A 22,553-nucleotide genomic window follows, 5' to 3' on the forward strand; every position below is an offset into this window, starting at 1 on the left:
CGCTGCACCACGAGCACTATTAACCCTTTCTTCGGCCGTTAGCGGGGGTTAAAAGCACCCCGCTAGTGGCCAAAATGCGCCACTATAACAGCGGTAAAGCGCCCCAGTTTGGAAGAGGTCTAAGGGTGGCCATAGAAAGGTAGTTAAGCTACCAAGAATTGCTAAAGATTTGCCTACCCCCAATGAAAATGTGTTCCAGCTTGGCTGATAAGTATAGTGCCTTGCAAAAGTATTCACCCCCCTTAGCATTTTACCTAATTTGTTACACTACAGCCTTTGGCTCAATGTTTTTTTAATCTGAATTATATGTGCTGGATCAGAACACAATAGTCTTGGTGAAGTAAATTTAGAAAAATATATACATAAAACTATTTTTCAGAAATAGAAAACTGATAATTGGCATGTGCGTATGTATTCACCCCCTTTGTTATGAAGCCCATAAAAAGCTCTGATGCAACCAATTACCTTCAGAAGTCACATAATTAGTGAAATGATGTCCACCTGTGTGCAATCTAAATCCTCATACACACGATCGGACTTCCATTGGACTTTTCCGTGGATTTTTGTCCGAATGGGCATTGGCCGTGAATTGCATACACACGGCAGAACATTTTCAGCCAACTTTCACCAAATCACGTGTTTTTTCAGCTCTTTACCGCCACCCTTTGGGCAACTTCTGCTATTGTTGGCTGATGTTTAGCATTGGTTCTGAGCATGCATGTTTGTACTTTGGACTTTAGTCCAATGGACTTGTGTACACACGATCGGATTATCCTCCATCTGACATTTGTTTGAACATACAGACGGTCGGATTGTCCGATAAAACAGGTCCGTCGGACCTTTGTTGTCGAAAAGTCAGATCGTGTGTATGGGCCTTTATTGTCGCATGATCTGTAATTACATATACACACCTTTTTTAAAGGCCCCAGAGGCTGCAACACCTAAGCAAGAGGCAAAACTAACCAAACACTGCCATGAAGACCAAGGAACTCTCCAAACAAGTAAGGGACAATGTTGTTGAGAAATATAAGTCAGGGTTAGGTTATACAAAAATATCCAAATCTTTGAGGATCCCTAGGAGCACCATCAAATCTATCATAACCAAATGGAAAGAACATGGCACAACAGCAAACCTGCCTGCGGCCACACACCAAAATTCCCGGACCGGGCAAGGAGGGCATTAATCAGAGAGGCAGCACAGAGACCTAACCCTGGAGGAGCTGCAGAGTTCCACAGCAGAGACTGGAGTATCTGTACATAGGATGACAATAAGCTGTACGCTCCATAGAGTTGGGCTTTATGGCAGAGTGGCCAGAAGAAAGACATTACTTTCAGAAAAAACAAAATGGCACGTTTTGAGTTTGCGAAAAAGGCATGTGGGAGATTCCCAAAATGTATGGAGGAAGGTGCTCTGGTCTGATGAGACTAAAATTTAACTTTTTGGCCATCAAAGAAAATGCTATGTTTGGCGCAAACCCAACACATCACATCACCCCAAGAACACCAACCCCGACTGCTGAAAGACATCCCCACAGCATGATGCTGCCACCACCATGTTTCACTGTGGGGATGTTTTTCAGCAGTCAGGACTGGGAAACTGGTCAGGCTTGAGGGAAAGATGGATGATGCTAAATACAGGGATATTCTTGAGCAAAACCTGTACCACTCTGTGTGATTTGAGGCTAGGACGGAGGTTCACCTTCGAGCAGGACAATGACCACAAACACACTGCTAAAGCAACACTTGAGTGGCTTAAGGGGAAACATGTAAATATGTGGGCATGGTCTAGTCAAAGCCCAGACCTCAATCCAATAGAAAATCTGTGGTCAGACTTAAAGATTGCTGTTCACAAGTGCAAACCATCCAACTTGAAGGAGCTGGAGCAGCTTTGAAATGAAGAATGGGCAAACGTCCCAGTGGTAAGATGTGGTAAGCTCATAGAGACTTATCCAAAGTGACTTGGAGCTGTGATCACTGCAAAAGGTGGCTCTACAAAGTATTGAGGGGTATATAGTTATGCACATTGACCTTTTCTGTTATTTTGTCCTATTTGTTGTTTGCTTCACAATAATAAAAAAAAACATCTTCAAAGTTGTGGGCATATTCTGTAAATTAAATGATGCCAATCCTCAAACAATCCATGTTAATTCCAGGTTGTGAGGCAACAAAACAAAAAATACCAAGGGGGTGAATACTTTTGCAAGGCACTGTAGATGTGGCACATGTGCATCCCCATTTCTGTGGAGGAAATGAATGATTAGTATATACACTGGAAAATCTTTCAGTAATTGGAACTTGGAGTGTTTAGAAGTGCTCGTTATTGATCTTTTCTTAACCACCTACACTCTCCACTTGCTAATAGAGCTGAGATTAGTCACACATCTTTCATTTCTAATGGTGTTATAGAGCTATTAGGAATTAGGGTCTCTTCATATTACACCGCTGAATAAATGCATCAAAAATGCATTTTTCTGGAAGCCTATTACCTAATATGCGTTTGTAAAACTTGGACATGCGACTCACAATAATGCACCAAAAACACAACGCAGGTGTGTTTCTTTTATGTGCTTTTTGCCACAATTTTGGTGCGTTTTCTATTCATTTCAATGGGGACCTGTGCTTTTTGTGTGGTTTTGAAAACCGCACCAAAGATGCAGTGTTTTTTTTTTTAGCAAAGAAAAAACGCAGCAAAAGTGTTTAAGTGTGAAATGATCCTTAGAGTGCTCTGTAAAAATAAAGATCATAACGAACCTCAAACAGCTATTTTTATTTGATAAACTTTGACATAGGAAGCTAAGATGGCTTATACAATATCAGCCAATCTCTTTGTCTCTTCTCAGCCCGGAGATCTGATCATTTCCTTGCCGGAGTCCTGTCTTCTTACCACCGACACGGTCCTGGAAAGCTACCTTGGCGATTATATCAGAAGGTTGGTATTATAATGGCAAGTCTCCGTTTTTATTTTAATTCCTTGTAAATATGACATTTCAGTTTTCCAATGTGCAAAGTTCCACCTCCTCAGTGTAAATGTGCGGTTGCTGATGGGAGTGAACTCTCTCCATCTACAACTCTAATGCCCTATACACACGGTCGGAATTTCCGATGGAAAATGTGCGATTGGATCGCGTTGTTGGAAAATCTGATCGTATGTGGGCTCCATCTGACTTTTTCTGATGGAATTTCCAACACACAAAGTTTGAGAGCAGGATCCAAAATTTTCTGATAACAAAATCCGATCGGAATTTAAAATTTCAATTCCGATCGTGTGTAGCCAATTCCGACTGACAAATTGCCACGCATGCTCAGAATAAATTAAGAGACCACAGATATTGGCTACTGGCCCGTTTATAGTCCCAACATATGCGTTTTTTTTTACGTCACCTCGTTAAGAACGATCAGATTTTCTGACAACTTTGTCTGACCGTGTGTATGCAAGACAAGTTTGGCACAAAATCCGTCTGAAAAAATCAGATGGATTTTGTGATCGGCATGTCCGACCGTGTGTACAGGGCATTAGAGCAGTAGATGCCGACTTGTAACATCACAGTTCTATAGGTGGCCTGCCTGCACATTTGCACTGAGAAGTTAGAGCTTTGGTGGCTACATGGCTGCACAATAATAAAAAAAAGGCATTTATGTAGCAATTTATGCTAAAATGCATGCAGATTTCTGCAGCATATTTGGCAAGTACAGAATCACAGTATATATATATATATATATATATATATATATAAATATAAATTAATATTGAAAGATGTTTTTATTACAAATTATGTGAGCAGACTGCAGTTCCTCTTTAATGGAAAGCATCATTTTAAAGTAGGTTTATTGTTTGGCCTTTTACTTCTGCTTTAACCTTGTTTCCGTTATCTGCCGCATTCACTTTTTCTTAAATCACTTTACTGCAAGAGTCTTTTGGCCCCTTTCACACAGGGTTGTCCAGCAGCTGTGTGTCCCTCCTAGTTTTAGAAACAAGATCCAGGATCAGATCCTAATCACTTGTACATGTGTATAATCTATTAGGTGCTAAAGGGGTGTGACCCCATGTTAACACTAGAAATTCTGGATGAACCCTCTACACGCTGCTATATATACTTTCTGGCAAATTTCGCAATTAAAAACAGGGATTTTTATCTCACACATATTGCAATACACATTTAAGCTGGCCAACTGCATCAAAGTAATCCCTTTTATGGCCAGGCCTACTCTGATTTGCCAATGCAAATGCTAAGGTGGACACAATGCCAACATGGGGTAAACAGACACCAGGTGGGGGAGAGGTGCTACCCTGTTTCCCCGAAAATAAGACCAAGCGTGATTGTCGGTGATGGCTGCAATATAAGCCCTACCCCCCAAATGAGGCCGAGTTAAAGTCATTGTAGGTCTTATTTTCAGGGACACAGGGTAGGGCTTGTTTGGGGGGTGGGGCTCATATTGCAGCCATCACCGACAGGCATGCTAGGTCTTATTTTCAGGGAAACAGGGTAGGTTTAGGTCTGGTCACTGACCCGCATTGCAACAGAAATAAGGTATATCTGTGCTATATACCTGGCATGGTGTCCAACGTAGTATTAGCATTGGCAGAGCAGAGTAGGACTGGCCATAAGAGGGAATAAAAGAGAAGTATGGGAATATGTTTTTTTCCCACATTCATACTTACCTAGGTGGATGCTGCACCTGCCCCCAGCGTCTCTTCACTGAGAACGATCAATCGAACATCGCCAATGGCTCAGTTCTCTCACCTCCCTGAGTGGAGAGCTGCTGACTGTTAGTCAGCATCTCTCCTGCTCTGCTCCTCCACGCTCACTGGAGCACTCCGCTGTGGAGGGGTGGGGAGTGGCCATCTCAGCGGCTCGCTGAGAGGCTGAGACTGCCATCATTCCAGGCAGCTGGCGGATCCAGACTTTCTAAGTTGGGATGATGCGGTGCCTGGACTGATCCTGGTGACGTCAGCAGAGAGTGGACTTCACTCTTCGCTGAAAATGTGTCACAGGAGTTCAAAACGAATTGCACTCCTGTGACCCGTAGGAAAAGCCCAACCTAAAAAGCTCAGGCTGGACTTCTCCTTTAATTTGACACAGTTGGCCAGCTTAAATATGTATTGCAATATGTGTGAATGAAAAATCCATGTTTTACATTGCAAAGTTTGCCAGAAAGGGTATATAGCAGTGTGTAAGAAGGTTCATCCTCGTTTTAGTGCTCCCAGGAGGGGAATGTCCTGGAGACTGCCCTGGACTGACTGGATCAGTTGCTGGTCATGGGTGGGTGGTGGGTAAGTAGATGGGGATTCCTCCATCGGGTTGTGCCCAGTATTTGATAATGGCAATAAAACCTCCTGGGGTTTGGGATGCTGCCTTTTTGGTACAGCCTTATGGTCGTTTCCATGTGTAGACTTAGAAAAGTAGGAAGGAAGGAGCGCTGGTGTCCAAAATGAAATGTAAATTGTAAGGTAGGTTAAAAGTTGTTTATTAAAAGTAGCAACAAGTACATTGAGCCAGCGCATTTCGAGGGGAAGGTTTCCCCCTTGTCATTCTGTCAGTCTGCTCTTTGATACTACGCAAAAATATATCCCACTTGGGAACTGTTTCCCATTTAATAGCATGCAGCAACAGCCCCGAAGAAGGGGGAGTCCTTTATCATGAAACACATTGGCTTACTGTACTTGTCGCTACTTTCAATAAACACTTTCTAATCTACCTTCCAATTTACATTTTTTTTGTTTGGGCACCTGGTGCTCCTTCCTACTTTTCCATGTGCAGAATCCACCCTTGTTGCCTGAAGCCTGTCAAAGTATTAGGCAGGCTGCGGCAGTTCAAGGAGCTCCTTGATTCCAAACTTAAAGAGGAACTGCAGTCTTCTCACATAATTTGTAATAAAAACATCTTTGCCATTCTGAAGCTTCCCTCCAACCACTTTGCATATTTTATATATACTGTTAGCCCTTGTACACACGGTCGGAGATTCCGATCGGACCGTTTTGTCGGATCATCGGACTGTTTCCATTGGAGTATCCGACGGACCAAGTTTTCCAACTTGTTGGTAAAATTTTCAGACAAAATGCTCCGATCGGACATACTCCGATCATGTGTAGAGAATTCCGATCGGACAAAGTGCCACGCATGCTCAGATCAAATTCCTACATCAAAGCTATTGGCTACTAGCCTGAACGTAGTCCCGTCGTAACGAAATAACGTCATCACGTTTTGAACTATCGGATTTTCCGACAACTTTGTCTGATTGTGTGTATGCAACAGTTTCGGACAAAATCCGACGGATTTGGTTGTCGGAATGTCCGACCGTGTGTACAAGGGCTTATTCTGTACTTGCCAAATATGCTGCAGAAATCTCCCTCCACTGAGTCTGGCTGCATCCATTTTAACCGTGGGCAGCTGAAGCTGCTGCCTGTTCACTTCCTGTATTTACACAGACACACAGAGGCACACCTCCAGCTCTGCAGCTTTCATTGGCCCTCTTATGACTCCCCCACCCCCCCCTTCCTGGCAAACTCTCACAAGAGCCAAGAGCGAGAGAGCGTTGTACATGATGTCATAAGCCTAGGCTTTTTACCAGACAAGAAACTGGCAGAAAAAAAATGTTTTACTATCCAAAGTTAAAACAACAAGGACAGAAGATTTAATAGATGGAAAGATGAAAAAAAGAGTGAAGTTCCACTTAAGGGCTAGTTCACACTGCCAGGAATCCTGCAAATCCACTGCGGGTTCCCGCATCGCATGTTTCCTGGTGGCAGTTCACACTGCCCTATGCAAACTGCTGGGAGTGTCAGGTAAAAGTTAATGACACCCCCAAATCAGTTTGCATATCGCAGTGCGATCTGCAAACTCAGACAGGAATTGGATTGCATGGTTGTGAACACCCATGCGATCCAATTCTTCAAGTTGATGCAAATTCAGCCATACGATCTTTATGGCTTAAATCGCATCGCACAGAGATCACATGCAGTGTGCTGCGAATCACATCCATTCTCTGACATCACACCAGTGGGAATGGTCCTTAATCTGCAAGTGGGCCTGGGATTCACTTCAGCCTGGAGCTCTACTACCCCCTTCCCTTCTGCCATCATGTAGCAAATTTTCTTTCCCCATGCCTGCCATCGTTATGCCTTCTGGCAATATGGATGGCTTTACGTAAAAGTGGAAGTACATTTTAAGCTGCAATATTCAAATAATTACATGTTTACTATTTTGTCATTATGCTTAGGTGGCGTCCCCCTGTCTCCCCTTTGTTGGCATTGTGCACTTTCTTAGTCTCAGAGAGATACGCTGGTGACCGGTCCCTGTGGAAACCATATCTAGACGTATTACCCAGCAGTTATGACTGCCCAGTTTATTGGGATCCAGAAATAGTGATGCTCCTTCCAGAACCTGTCAGAGAAAAAGCCAAGCAGCAGAGGAGCGTCGTTCAAGAGTTCTACTCTTCCCATGTATCGTTCTTCAGATCACTGCAGTCCTTGTTTCAGGAGAATGCTGAAAGCATCCTGACCTATGACGCCGTGCGCTGGGCCTGGTGCACAGTCAACACTCGTACAGTATATATGAAACACGCACAGAGAGACTGCTTTTCTTCTGAACAGGATGTGTATGCATTGGCACCATTCTTGGATCTGCTGAACCACAGCCCTGGTGTACAGGTAGGATCCCACATATTTCCACAGCTTGTTTTCCAGTCATTGGCTCTGGTTTACTCAGTAGGCATATCAAACACTTTAAGGATAGATCTACACTGGTGTTTGCATGATACCAAGCCACATCTGTTTTGACGGGGGGGTGAGGTGCCCCACTCCCCATCCGCTGCCTTTTGTGTTCAGTGACTGTTTTTCTGAGCACATTGCAAAGTACCTGAACATGAACACATCTACTATTTAGTCAGCCCTAAATTCAGCAGACAGGAGCGCTGTTCTGCTTTCTGTTTGGGGGTCACTAAACACAGCCAGAGATGGACAAGGTCCTTATACACCTTTCCTAATTTAAAGTTGTAGTAAACCTGCACTTTAAAAAAAAAAAAAAAAAAGGAAAAAAAAACAAACCCTGCAAGGCAAAGGTATAATGAGCTAGTGTGCAGCGCATACTAGCTCATTATCAAATACTTACCTCAGAACGAAGCCCCGGTATCGGTGCCCGGTCTACACTGAGGGAGCTGACATCTTGCCCTCGGCATGACTTCCGGGTTCGCGGCTCCAGCGCTGCGAGTGGCCGGAGCTGTGATGACGTCACTCCCGCGCACGCTCGCAGGAGTTTTCTTCCCAGCGAGGTCTGGCAACGCTGCCGGACCTCCAGTTGGGGCATTCAGAGCACATGCGCCGCTGACGTCAGCGGCTGCATGCATAGGGAATAGCTCCTAAACCGTACAGGTTTAGGAGATATTAATTTTACCTACAGGTAAGCCTTATTATAGGCTTACCTGTAGGTAAAAGTGTAAAATTTGAGCATACAACCGCTTTAAGGAAGAGAAAAGAGCACATTTTTAATGATGACATCATCGGAGTGCAGACGTCTCCTTTCATGCAAGTTCAAAGAGCAGTTATGATATAGCGTGACCACCCAGAAATCATCTGTACTCAGTGAACTGAAATCTGATTGGTTTTCATGGGCTTTGCACATTTAAAAAAAGAGTCTGCCCTTACCTCCAATGACATCACCTGAAATCAACTTTATTATTGTCAGAAACCATGAAATCAGACCAAGACAGAAGTGCAGTTAAATCACACTTGTTCAATATTAAAAGTAAAAAGAACAAACGTAGTCAAAACATAGCCAAATTCAGTAACTGGAACAGATAGTCAGCCAAGCCAGAAGTCAGGGATGAAAGTAGTGGAACAGCAAGAAGTATCCAGATCCAGAAGGGATGTCAGTAAAGCAAGCCTTTAAATAGGGACGCAGGAGAGGTTTCTTGTGATGTTTACTAAGGCGAAGGCAGAGATCCTCTGGACTGGACAGCTTAAGGCTCCATGCACACTGAAGCTCAAAAAAGCTATTTCTGGATGCCAGATTGCTGGCAGAAAACGCTGGTTGAAAAACCTGCTTTTACAGCGTTTTATACTAGCGTTTATGAGCGTTTTACAGCGTTAGCGTTAATGGGCGTTTTTTATAAAAATACACAGAGGACACTCCAAAAATCCCACAATGCATTGAAAAATAGAATGCCGAACACTAATGAACGAGCGTTTATGAGCGTTTACAAGCGTTTATGAGCGTTTATCAGCGTTTGTCGTTTTTTGGCGCTGAAAAACGGCACTTTGAACGCGAATTTCTGGCGTTCAGAAAAAAGCCCATAAACTCCACTGCTCATTAAAGCTGAAAAATGTGTGCATGGACACATAGGCTAACATAGAGTGGAGTTTATGGGCTTTTACAAAAAACGCCCAAACTCCAATAAACTGCAGTTTATCAGCTTCAGTGTGCATGGAGCCTAAGTAGGCAGGACTGACGAGCAGGATATCATCAACAGCTGAGTCACTGTGGAGAGAGATGGGACCTGGCAATTAGCCAACAGCTGAGTCCTGACAATTATTCTGCACAAAAGGCACAGAGATCGTCCCTGGTCCTCCTCAGCTAACACCTTTTACCCAGATAGGGCTTGGTCATAGACATCTATGACTAAACCCTATCTGGGTGAAAGTTAAAGTGCGGAGTGTCTGGGTGGACTTTCTGTATCTTATCAATAAATTATTGGATCAATAAATATGATTTCCGATGATGTGATTGGCAGTGTGGCCGGACTTTTAGTGTGTACATTTGCAGAGCATGGACAAGCTCCATTTGACCGCCACCTATACGTACACACAGCTAGATACAGGTCTGCACAGTGGCAATTTTCTTTACTTATTCGTCAAGCTTTTGTGATGGACAAAGTTGCCTTATTTACTTTCTATAATTTGTTCCATTCAGGTAGAAGCTGCATTTAATGAGGAGATCAGACGTTATGAGATCAGGAATAAAGTGCAGTATAGGAAGTATGAACAAGCATTTATTTGCTATGGACCCCATGATAATCAGCGACTTCTGCTAGAATACGGATTTGTGGCAGCTAATAATCCCCATCAGAGTGTCTATGTGACTCCAGGTAAGAGTATGCTAGGGCTGGATCTTCTGGCCAAAAAAAAAAAACAACACAGGAAGGTGCATTTACTAAAGGCAAATAGCCTCTAAACGTTGGAAGTACGTTTCACTCATTTTCCCAGAGTGTAGTAAATGTGGTAAAGCTCTGCTGATTTCCATCATCCAATCATGTTCAAGCAAAATTGCTGCTTTTTTTTTATTTTTATGTTCCTTGTACTTGATTGGGTATATTTTACGAAGTGAAGCTTTAACGCATTCACTAAGCACTGGAAAAATGTTGTCCAACTGCACTTGCAAGGTGTACAGTCTATTTGTCTATAGTAAATCCACCCCATATTGTCACTGGTTTACAAAAACTACAGGCTAGTGTAATTGTGACCTTTATTGTAGTAGCCAATCACCTTCCTGTTTTCGAAGTGCATGCTAGAGCTTCCCATCCTGTTTCCATATATCTATCAATTGACTTCTAATGAACAGGTACAGCCATAGAGGGATGAACCGGCTGAATTTTGATCCATCTATGACTGACTTTAGTTTACCCTTCATCCAGGGCATGACTGACTATCTGCAAAAACCAAACAGTAGTCCTTGATGGGGGGCAATAGAGTCCTGCAGAAAGGGTGACACTAACAGGGTGCTACAAATTTCCCGGCCTGACAGCTGGAATCTGATTGGTTACTGCAAATATACAAATTTTCTTTTGACCATTTTTCCTAGCTGTTCTGACAGTGTTTTGTTGTTCTCCACTTTTGTAGATGTCATCCTCCGATATTTATCTTGCACAGACAAACAGCTACAGAAGAAATGGTCACTACTGAAGGAAAATGGATTTTTAGAGTAAGTTGAGGGTTTTGCTGGTTGCATTGAAATTAAAGTGATTGCAAAGGTTTCTTTAAAGTGGTTGTAATAGTAATCTGGCCCGTTATAAAATACTTACCTTAGATCAAAGCTTTTGCAGTGGCCCCACACACCGCTGTCACTAGTGAATGTCTCCCAGAGTTATTTCTGTGTTCCTGGGCTCCGGCGCTGTAATTGGCCAGAGCTGCAATGAGGTCACTCCTGCACATTCGCGTGGGAGCTGCCGGGCACGGCTGCTGAAGAAACGGCACGAGCTGTCCGTTCCTTCAATGTGCATGCGCCGATAACGCCGGCACAAGCGTATATGGTAAATGTCTCCTAAACTGTGCAGGTTTAGGCGATATTTACAGTACCTACAGGTAAGCCTTATTATAGACTTACCTGTAGGTACAAGTGGTGTAACAGGGTTTACAACCACTTTAACATATTATACTTACCTGCTCTGTGCAATAGTTTTGCACAGAGCAGCCCCGATCCTCCCCTTCTCAGGACCCCTGCCGTTGCTTCTGGCTCCCCCCCATAGACAGCCACTTTCTATGGGGGCACTCATGCAGGCTTGCTCCCCAGCCACCCTGACTGAGTCTATTAATAGACACAGACAGCGGGGCTCTGTCCCACCCCGCTCTCTTGTCATAGAATTTGATTGACAGGAGCGGGAGCCATTGGCTAACAGTATGCCCAGTGGGGAGGGATATAGTCGGGAGAGTCACTGCTTTTATACACATTGCTGAATCGAGATTGGACTCAGGTAAGTATAAGGGGGACTGGGGGGGGGGGGGGCCCTTGGCAACAGAAGATTTTTTACCTTAATGCATAGAAAGCATTTAGGTAATGATTAGGTAAAATCTTAGAGGAGCTCCAGGCTCCTTCAGAAAAAAATAAAAGTCACTGTAGCTACCAACTTTTAATATTAGGTCACTTACCTGTCCAGGAATCCAGCAGTGTCCTCACCTGAGCTGATTTTTCAATCGGCTATTGGATGCTGGCACCTTGTGGCTTCACAACCGGTTTCCTACTGCGCATGCGCGAAGTGTGCTGTGCTTTGTGAATGGGCCGGCTGTGGTGGAAGGAGGAGGAGGCCAAACTTCCATCTCAGTTCGCCGTGGCGAACTGAGCTGAAAGTGGCAGCGGGTACATGTCAAAACCAAGTACCCCCCAAAAGGTGCCAAATGTGGCAGCAAAGGGGGGGGGGTGGGGAGGCAAACAAGTGGTGCTTCCCCTTTTAGTTGGAGCTCTGCTTTAAGGCTTTAGAACCACTATAAGTGAGCAAAAAGGTGACTATACTGTATGTTGCTGAGGAAATAGAAAATGATGAAATGACAACTTGTACACTGATAAATTACTGTGCTGATAAAAATAAAAATATGAAGGGGGTGCTATTATAGTGATGAATGGACCCTAAACCCCAACATCAGAAGTCATATAACAAAGTATGTTAGTAAAATGTTAAACAATACTGTGTGAAAATGAAATCACAATTAGTAGTGACACTTTAAACAAATTCAATATAATTCAATATAATAGTGTCCATAATAATAATGTCCATAAAATCTTATAATTTTTTTTTTACAGTGTACTCAGCTAAATGTGCATTTACCAAGACAATATTACTTCACACCCAATAAATCACTTATCGAAACACAATGACCTCTTTAGCTAAATAGTAGGTCACTATGTGCTTGTCTCTTTAAATCCTCCTCTGCTTATATGTGATAGTGGGTTTCCACTCCATCAGTCATACTGGACCCTTTAAATATGGCCAATCGATTTTGCTGCAAAGTATTCCTCTTGCTTTACAACAGGGTTTAGATGTCTCTCCAATAGTGTCTCCTTCATTCCACCATAGAAATCAACAAATATTAATACAGTTGTGCTCATAAGTTTACACACCCTGGCAGAATTTATGATTTCTTGGCCATTTTTCTCAGAATATGAATGATAACACAAAAACTTTTCTTTCACTCATGGTTAGTGTTTGGCTGAAGCCATTTATTATCAATCAACTGTGTTTGCCCTTTTTGAATCATAATGGCAACAAATCGCACACACGACATCCTTTGACAATTCTTTTGCTTTCACCATGACTCAGAATCCAGAAACATCAGTGCAGCACTGGATGAAAGATGCAAGGGTCTGTCAGGAGTCCAGAAACTCATTGACCTTTTATACACACTAATTACAAGCAAACAGATCACAGATGAGGATGATTACCTTTAATAGACATTCAAACCCCTTTGTGTCAACTTGTGTGCATGTTATCAGGCCAAAATCACCAGGGTATGTAAACTTTTGATCAGGGTCATTTGGCTAGTTTCTGTTGTGATTATGATTTAAAAAGAGTAAACACAGTTGATTGATAATAAATGGCTTCAGCCAACTACTAACCATGAGGGAAAGAAAAGTGTCTGTTATCATTCATATTCTCTAAAAAATAACCAAGAAATCATAGATTATGCCAGGGTATGTAAACTTATGAGCACAACTGTATATAGGGGCTGATTTACTAAAGTCAAATAGACTGTGCACTTTGCAGATGCTCCAAAGCTTAATAAATGAGCAGACGCTCTGTTGACTTCCATCATCCAATCATGTGCAAGCAAAAATGCTGTTTTTTAAATTTTCCTTACATGTGATTGGATATTCTTTGCAAAGTAAAGCTTCATCTCATTTACTAAGCTCTGGAGAAACTGCACTTGCCATGTGTACAGTCTATTTGCCATTAGTAAATCATCCCCTTAGCATGGTATGTGTATTTAGCAAAAATAAGAGCAAGTGTTTAAAATAATGCTCACATTAAAAGGTGCCTAAATCGGCACATATACAACCCGCCTGTGTTAATATTGAAAATGCCGTCGCTACGCTCGTGTCCTGAAGCTGGCACGCGTTCCACCGACCGGATGTCCGGGACTGAAAATGAACCGCCGGATGTTCCACCTCTGCGCATATTTCCTCAATCTGTCGTCATCAGGAAGCTGATGTGTCCTACTAATTTATATGAAGGATTTTTTTTGTTTGTTTGATTTCAGTCCACTTAAAATAATTGTCAATGTCATAGGGGGAAATAGAATATGTTAAAGAAATTATTCTAATTATGTTCTGTTTTAGAAATTTGACATTTGGACAGGATGGACCCTCCTGGAAGCTTCTAACAGCTCTCAGACTGCTGTGTCTGGGTTCTGAAGAATTGTAAGTTTCTTTTTCAATTTTATATATATATATATATATATATTATTGTTATAGTATGTGTACGAGTGTACAAAATTAATCTCAAGATTGACATATTTCTAATTCATTATAAAATGAAAAATATTTCAAGGCTTAGTTTACTTTTGTATTTGGTCATTTATAGCTAAACTATGTGCCAGTAAAATTATATAGTATGTCTTTCCCAAGATCACTATCATTATTACACATGATTTATATAGTGCCATCAGTTTGTGCATTGCTTTACATACAGTGCCTTGAAAAAGTATTCATACCCCGTGAAATTTGCCAAATTTTTTCATGTTACAATCAAAAAACGTAAATATATTTTATTGGTATTTTATGTGAAAGACCAACAAAAAGTGGCACATAATTGTGAAGTGGAAAAAAAATGATAAATGGTTTTCAAAATTCTTTACAAATATTTGAAAAGTGTGGCGTGCATTTGTATTTAGCCACCTTTACTCTAATACCCCTAACTAAAATATAGTGGAACCAATTGCCTTCAGAAGTCACCTAATTAGTAAATAGCGTCCACCTGTGTGTAATTTAATCTCAGTATAAATGCAGCTGTTAAGCCCTCAGAGGTTTGTTAGAGAACCTCAGTGAACAAACAGCATCATGAAGGCGAAGGAACACAACAGACAGGTCAGGGATAAAGGCGTTGAGAAGTTTTAAAGCAGGGTTAGGTTATAAAAAGAATATCCCAAGCTTTGAACATCTCACGGAGCACTGTTCAATCCATCATTCCAAAAATGGAAAGAGTATGGCACAACTGTAAACCTACCAAGACATGGCCGTCCACCTAAACTGACAGGAAAGGGAAGCATTAATCAGAGAAGCAGCCAAGAGGTCCATGGTAACTGGAGGAGCTGCAGAGATCAAAAGCTCAGGTGGGAGAATCTGTCCACAGGACAACTATTAGTCGTGCTCTCCACAAATCTGGCCTTTATGGAAGAGTGGTAAGAAGAAAGCCATAAGAAGTCCCGTTTGCATGTGAGGGACACAGCAAACCCGTGGACGAAGGTTCTCTGGTCAGATGAGACCAAAATTGAACTTTTTGGCCTAAAAGAAAAATGCTATGTGTGGAGGTAAACTAACACTGCATATCACCCTGAATACAACATCCCCACCGTGAAACATGGTGGTGGCAGCATCATGTTGTGGAGATGCTTTTCTTCAGTGGGGACAGGGAAGCTGGTCAGAGTTGATGGGAAGATGGATGGAGCCAAATACAGGGCAATCATAGAAGAAAACCTGTTGGAGTCTGCAAAAGACTTGAGACTGGGGTTGAGGTTCGCCTTTCAGCAGGACAATGACCCTAAACATACAGCCAGAGCTGCAATGGAATGGTTTTGATCATAGCATATTCATGTGTTATAAAGGCCCAGTCAAAGTCCAGACCTAAGTCCAATTGAGCATCTGTGGCAAGACTTGAAAATTGCTGTTCACAGACGCTCTCCATCCAATCTGACAGAGCTTGAGCTATTTTGCAAAGAAGAATGGGCAAAAATGTCACTCTCTAGATGTGCAAAGCTGGTAGAGACATCCCCAAAAGAACTTGCAGCTGTAATTACAGTGAAAGGTGGTTCTACAAAGTATTGACTCAGGAGGGCTGAATACAAATTCACACCACACTTTTCACATATTTATTTGTAAAAAAAAAAACACTATTTATCATTTTCCTTCCAATTCACAATTACGTGCCACTTTGTGTTGGTCTAGCACATAAAATCACGATAAAATACATTTACGTTTTTTTGTTGTAACATGACAAAACGTGGAAAATTTCAAGGGGTATGAATACTTTTCAAGGCACTGTATACAAAATATGACAATAATTGTCAAACCAATGCCTAAGTGCTGGACCAGGCCACTGGGGGAGATTTACTAAGGCTGGTTTCACACAGGCATTTCCGTTGTCCGCAACCACCTGCTCAGCAGGGGATCTCCCCGCTGAGCAGGTGGATGACAAGTCTGTGTCCACTCCACCACGCGGAGCAGACATGGACAAATCCCCGCTCTCCTTTATGGGCCAATCAGGTGGAAACGGACTGCCTGTCCATTCCCATACGTCTGTCATTCGATTCACTGTTTTCGGCAGACAGGATCGGATTGGATGGCGATGGATGTCATCGGACTTGTGTCTACTGACATCTGCTGCTGCACAGGGGAGACTGGAGGGTATGATCAGGTCTTCCTGAAAAACTGACATGTGGACCTGATTGGAAAGCCTGGGTGAAACCAGCCTAAAGCTGCGTACACGCGACCAGACTTTCCGACGGGAATTGTTTGAAGACAGGCTGTTGGCGGAAAATCTGACTGTGTGTATGCTTCATCAGACAATTGTTGTCGGACTTTCCAGGGACAAATGTTGGCTAGCAGGTTTTCAAAAGTCCAAAGTACAAATGTGCATGCTCTGAAGCAAGGATGGACCAGAAGCGGTCGGTCTTGTAAACTAGCGTTCATAATGGAGAATTAACAATCGTGGCGTGGCAAATTATGGAATATCGAAATGCAGCGCACAATTCTCTTCTTCTATAATGGGATAATAATGAAGCTACTTTGCTGGTGATACTGATGGAGTTCTGCTGAACGTGTTTAAAATGGCTTTTTTTTCCTAGTGATATCAAGAATAATATTTTTTATTTTTTTTATTTTGTTGGTCAAGTTACCACAACACCATTATCCCGTAGTTTTTAAGCTCAAAGATACAACTATGTTGGTGTCCCTTATCAATTTTGCATTGTTTTTTCTTAAATGTAACCGCCTATTCCCAAACTGTCATTTGAAGTAAAATACATAGCCAAGTATTATTCTACACAATTTTTTTAATGTGCATTAAAAAAATAAAACAAATAAAATTAGACATGCTATCTGCCAATAGAACTTAATCAAAAAGTGTATTCTAAGCATCCAAAAATATAGAAAATATACCAAATCATTATTATTCAACCAAAAAATAATGTCAAAGCAATAACTCCAAGGCCAATAATAAATAGCACGTTATCTCCTCCGATTCCTCAACATGTCTGGTTGACGAAACGGCTGTTCAGAAACTAAATGAAAAGCGAAATGAAAAGCATGAATCAACACTCACCAAACTTCTACTAACACGAAATTAGCAGAAGGAGCCCACAAGGTCGCGCTAAAGAGCTGAAAAACCACGTGGTATGTCATTACGTTTGTAATTGTTGGCCAACAATTGTGTGCTGTGTGTATGCAAGACAAGTTTGGTCCAATGCCCTTCAGACAAAAGTCCACGGTTTTGTTGCCCAACAATCCGATCGTGTGTACGAGGATTTACACTGGTGCAACTGTGCATAGTAAACAATCAGCTTCTAACTTCAGCTTGTTCAGTTAAGTTTTTACAATATGGCCCATTTCACATGGGACAGATCCGTGATGATCTGCCCCGTGAACATCCGCTTGCTCAGCGAGGATCACTCCGTTTATCCCTGCTGAGCCGGCGGATGACAGTGTGCAGGGACCGCCCTGTCAGATCTCCGCTCTCCTCTATGGGGGATGGGATGAACACGGACCGTCTGTCCATGCTTATCCGATCCGCTCTGCAGACGGATACAAAAATAGGATTTTCCTCCGTCTGCAGAATTGGACCATATCGGAGACAGATGATATCGGGTGTCAGCGGATGTTCATACGTAGACAACCGCTATCCCATAGGGATGCATTTATGTCCGTATTTCATCCGAAAGCGGATGGATGAAATACGGACATACGGTCCGCACGTGTGAAAGGGACCAGCTGTTACTATACACAGCTGCACCAGATTTGTGTGCACCAGTTTCTGTAACTCTCCCCCATTGTATCTCTCAGTTGCTTGCATTCAAACACTCATGCCGCGTACACACGATCGGAATTCCAGCCAGAAAAAGACCAATGAGAGCTTTTCATCTGAAAATGCGACCGTGTGTATGCTCCATAAGAATTTAGCTGTCCGAATTTCCGCCACCCAAAAATTTAGAGCATGTTCTCAATTTACCAGACGCAAAAACTTTCTATCGGAAATTCCGATTGTGTGTATGCAATTCTGACACGCCAAAAATCACGCATGCTCTGAAGCAAGTACGAGACGGAAGCTACTGGCTATTGAACTTCCTTTTTCTAGTCCCGTTGTACGTCACCGCGTTCTAAACGATCGGAATTTGGTGTGATGTGTAGGCAAGACAGCTTGAGCAGAATTCCGTTGGGAAAACCATCAGAGCTTTTTCCGGTGAGAATTCAGATCGTGTGTACGCGGCATAACAAGATAAGGGTTAAAAAAGGGCTCATCTGTATATGGTATCTCTCTTGGCATCCAAGGCGGGCATCCACGCATTGCAGGGTGTCCGCTGTTGGTTGTGTGGCCTCTAGGAAGTCGGTTGGAAGGTTGCAATAGTAGATTTTAGCTGAATGGTTGGGGGGGACAGAAAAGAAAAACATGACTCAACTTTTTTTTTTTTTTTTTTACCACCCACTGGCTGCCTATTTGAAAGATCCCCTATTCTGTAATCCATTATGTTTTACAGGAAGGTAAAATTAAGGGGATGCGTTTTGCAGTAAATATAAAATTCACTATAAAACCAGCCTGTTTTTCTTTCCACTGCAAGATCTCAGTATAGTTTTGGAGACTATAATCTCTCTGTGTTGTTTTAGCACATACTGGAAAAAAGTTCTTCTGGGAAGTTTTGTGTCGGAGTCCAACGAGCGGAGCTGCATGGAACTTGTGAGGAAGATTTGCCAGCACTTACTAGAACAGACTTCATGGGCTCTACAGAAGGTGAGTCAGGCAGACGCTGGAATACAGCGATCGTCTTTAAGTGGGCATTTGGCTCGTTCCTGAAAGTATGACCTAAAATGTTAACCCTTCAGTACATCGGCCTGGCGTTTAGTGAATCTATAGGGCTGCCTTTGGGAGTATTTGTACTGCAGTGAGAAGCAAAATGCTGTGAATGAGGACAGAAGAGGGCAGAGGCGCTGTAGCTGTTTTATCTAATGGTGATGAATTTAGCATTGCTAAGATCCAACATCTCCCCAAAATCAGGAAACAAACATGAGGCACTGAACAGAGCGCTTGTGTTTATATAGCCACAGCACGTCCGGAAGATTTACCCCCTTTCCTGACCAGGCCATTTTTTGGGATACGGCACTACGTTATTTTAACTGACAATTGTGCGGTCGTTCGACACTGTACCTAAACAAAGTTTATGTCCTTTTTTTCCCCACAAATAGAGCTTTCTTTTGGTGGTATTTGATCACCTGTGTGTTTTTTATTTTTTTTGCTCTATAAACAAAAATAAAAAGTCAGACAATTTTGGAAAAAAATATATTTTTTACTTTTTGCTCTAAAACATATCAGATAAAAAAAAAATCCAATTTTTCATCAATTTAGGCCAATATGTATTCTGCTACATATTTTTGGTAAAAAAAAAAAAATCCCAATAAGCGTTGATTGATTGGATTGCATATAAGTTATAGGGGTTAAGGATGAGCTACGGCATGTTTGCATGGTCCACGTGCAGAGCCCGCCAGGAAGTCGGCGCAGTGCTGCACTAATCACAGGCAGTGAGACATTACCCCGATGGGCAGCTGCAGAGATCGGACAAAGTTTTACTGGGTGTGATTAGCACTGCGCCGACTCCCTGGCGGGCTCTGCACGTGGACCATGCAAACACGCTGGAGCTCATTCCTATAGGGGGTTATTTACTAAAGGAAAATCCACTGTGCACTGCAAGTGCACTTGGAAGTAAAGTCGCTGTAGATCCGAGGAGACATGCAAGGAAAATAAAAATAAAAAAACAGCATTTTAGCTTGCACGTGATTGGATGATAAAATCAGCAGAGCTTCCATTCATTTCAGATCTACCCCTTAGATTTAGAGCGACTGCACTTCCAAGTGCACTTTCAGTGCAAAGTTGATTTGACTTTTGTAAATAACCCCCATAGTGTCTACAAACAATGGGGTATATTTATGGACTTTTTATTTTTCTTTTTTTTTTTTACTAGTTCTTTTTTTCCTTTTTACTAGCTCTTTCACACTGCAACTTCACGTGACCAGTCGTACCCCATGATTTCTAATGAGTACTGTTCATATCGGTGCGACTTCAAAGTAGTCCCTGTACTATTTTGGTCTGACTTTGATGTGAGTTGAGGTCCATAGACTTCAAGTTTGCACAGACATTCGTGGCAAAATCGCTTCAAAATCGTGCGACTTTGAAATTGCGGTAGTGTGAAAAGGGCCTAATGGCGGCGATCGACCACTTATAGCAGGACTGCGATATTGTGGCGGACAAATCGGACACTGACACTTTTTTGGGAACCAGTGACACTAATACAGTGATCAGTGCTAAAAATATGCACTGTCACTGTACTAATGACACTTGCTGGGAAGGGGTTAACAGGGGCAATCAAAGGGTTAACTGTGTGCCTAAAATGTGTTTTGTAACTGTGGGGGAGGGGCTTTTACTAGTGAAAAGCATGGATTGGTGTATCTGCTTTACAGGAACACAGGATCCATGCCTTCTCTACTGCCATAACAGCAATCTGCCTTGTTTATATAGGCAGACTGCCATTCTGTCTGTGTACAGAACAAGCAGCGGGTGCCAACGGGCATCGGGTCTGCGGGACCCACTGATCAGCTTGCCCTGTATGGAATCACAGTGGGAGCGAACCGCCACCGGTGCGTGTGAGCCGCCCGATACCCAGAAGTACAGGATCACGTGTATATACACAAGTGATCCTGCTCAGCATGGCCACCCTGTAGCAGTAGATGTGCTATGGGGCAGTCGGCAAGTGGATAGAGAAAGCAGTCACTAAATTCTGAAGCTCTTTTTACTCTTTGTATGTAGCACAAGGGTTGATTTATTAAACCCGAAAAATGCAAAATCTGGTGCAGCTGTGCATGGTAGTCAATCAGCTTCTATCTTCAGCTTGTTCAATTAATCTTTGACAAAAAAACAAAAAACAAAACTGAAAGCTACTTCTATGCTCAGCTGCACCAGATTTTACACACTCCAGTTTTAGTAAATCAACCCCATATTATATGTGTGTGTGTGTGTATATATATATATATATATATATATATATACATACATACATACATACATACAATATCTCACAAAAGTGAGTACACCCCTCACATTTTTGTAAATATTTTCTTATATTTTTTCATGTGACAACACTGAAGAAATGACACTTTGCTACAATGTAAAGTAGTGAGCGTACAGCTTGTATAACAGTGTAAATTTGCCGTCCCCTCAAAATAACTCAACACACAGCCATTAATGTCTACACCGCTGGCAACAAAAGTGAGTACACCCCTAAGTGAAAATGTCCAAATTGGGCCCAAAGTGTCAATATTTTGACATATGGCCACCATTATTTTCCAGCACTGCCTTAACCCTCTTGGGCATGGAGATCACCAGAGCTTCACAGGTTGCCACTGGAGTCCTCTTCTACCCCTCCATGATGACATCACAGAGCTGGTGGATGTTAGAGACTTTGCGCTCCTCCACCTTCCATTTGAGGATGCCCCACAGATGCTCAATATGGTTTAGGTCTGGAGACATGCTTGGCCAGTCCATTACCTTTACCCTCAGCTTCTTTAGCAAGGCAGTGGTCATCTTGGAGGTGTTTTTGGGACCATTATCATATTGAAATACTGGCCTGCGGCCCAGTCTCTGAAAGGGGGATAATGCTCTGCTTCAGTATGTCACAGTACATGTTGGCATTCATGGTTCCCTCAATGAACTGTAACTCCTCAGTGTCGGCAGCACTCATGCAGCCCCAGACTATGACACTCCTAGCACCATGCTTGACTGTAGGCAAGACACACTTGTCTTTGTACTCCTCAACTGGTTGCCGCCACACATGCTTGACACCATCTGAATCAAATAAGTTTATCTTGGTCTCATCAGACCACAGGACATGGTTCCAGTAATCTATGTCCTTAGTCTGCTTGTCTTCAGCAAACTGTTTGCGGGCTTTATTGTGCATCATCTTTAGAAGAGGCTTCCTTCTGGGCCGTGCAGACCAATTTGATGCAGTGTGTGGAGTATGGTCTGAGCACTGACAGGCTGACTCCCCACCCCTTCAACCTCTGCAGCAATGCTGGCAGCACTCATACATCTATTTCCCAAAGACAACTTCTGGATATGACGCTGAGCACGTGCACTCAACTTCTTAGATTGACCACGGCGAGGTCTGTTTTGAGTGGAACCTGTCCTGTTAAACCGACGTATGGTCTTGGCCACTGTGCTGCAGCTCAGTTTCAGGGTCTTGCCAATCTTCTTATAGCCTAGGCCATCTTTATGTAGAGCAACAATTCTTTTTTTCAGATCCTCAGAGAGTTCTTTGACAAAGAGGTTTCATGTTGAACTTCCATTAACCAGTATGAGAGAGTGAGAGCGATAACACC

At 42.5% G+C, this 22,553-nt stretch overlaps 1 protein-coding gene across 2 annotated transcripts in view; it reads left to right on the plus strand.

Annotated features, from left to right (window-relative positions):
* SETD4 (SET domain containing 4) overlaps positions 1-22,553 on the plus strand; it is a 47,392-nt gene that overhangs the window by 22,083 nt on the left and 2,756 nt on the right. For both annotated transcript variants that reach the window (XM_077479928.1, XM_077479927.1), the window contains 6 exons: positions 2,841-2,929; positions 7,219-7,648; positions 9,906-10,080; positions 10,832-10,913; positions 14,040-14,120; positions 18,795-18,918. In XM_077479928.1, coding sequence (XP_077336054.1) covers positions 2,841-2,929; positions 7,219-7,648; positions 9,906-10,080; positions 10,832-10,913; positions 14,040-14,120; positions 18,795-18,918 — 981 coding nt within the window. The remainder of the gene's footprint in view (positions 1-2,840; positions 2,930-7,218; positions 7,649-9,905; positions 10,081-10,831; positions 10,914-14,039; positions 14,121-18,794; positions 18,919-22,553) is intronic.

Source organism: Lithobates pipiens, unplaced genomic scaffold (assembly GCF_037356315.1).
Source record: "Lithobates pipiens isolate NorthernLeopardFrog02 unplaced genomic scaffold, aLitPip1_a1.2 Scaffold_16, whole genome shotgun sequence".
NCBI classification, from domain to species: Eukaryota; Metazoa; Chordata; class Amphibia; order Anura; family Ranidae; genus Lithobates; species Lithobates pipiens.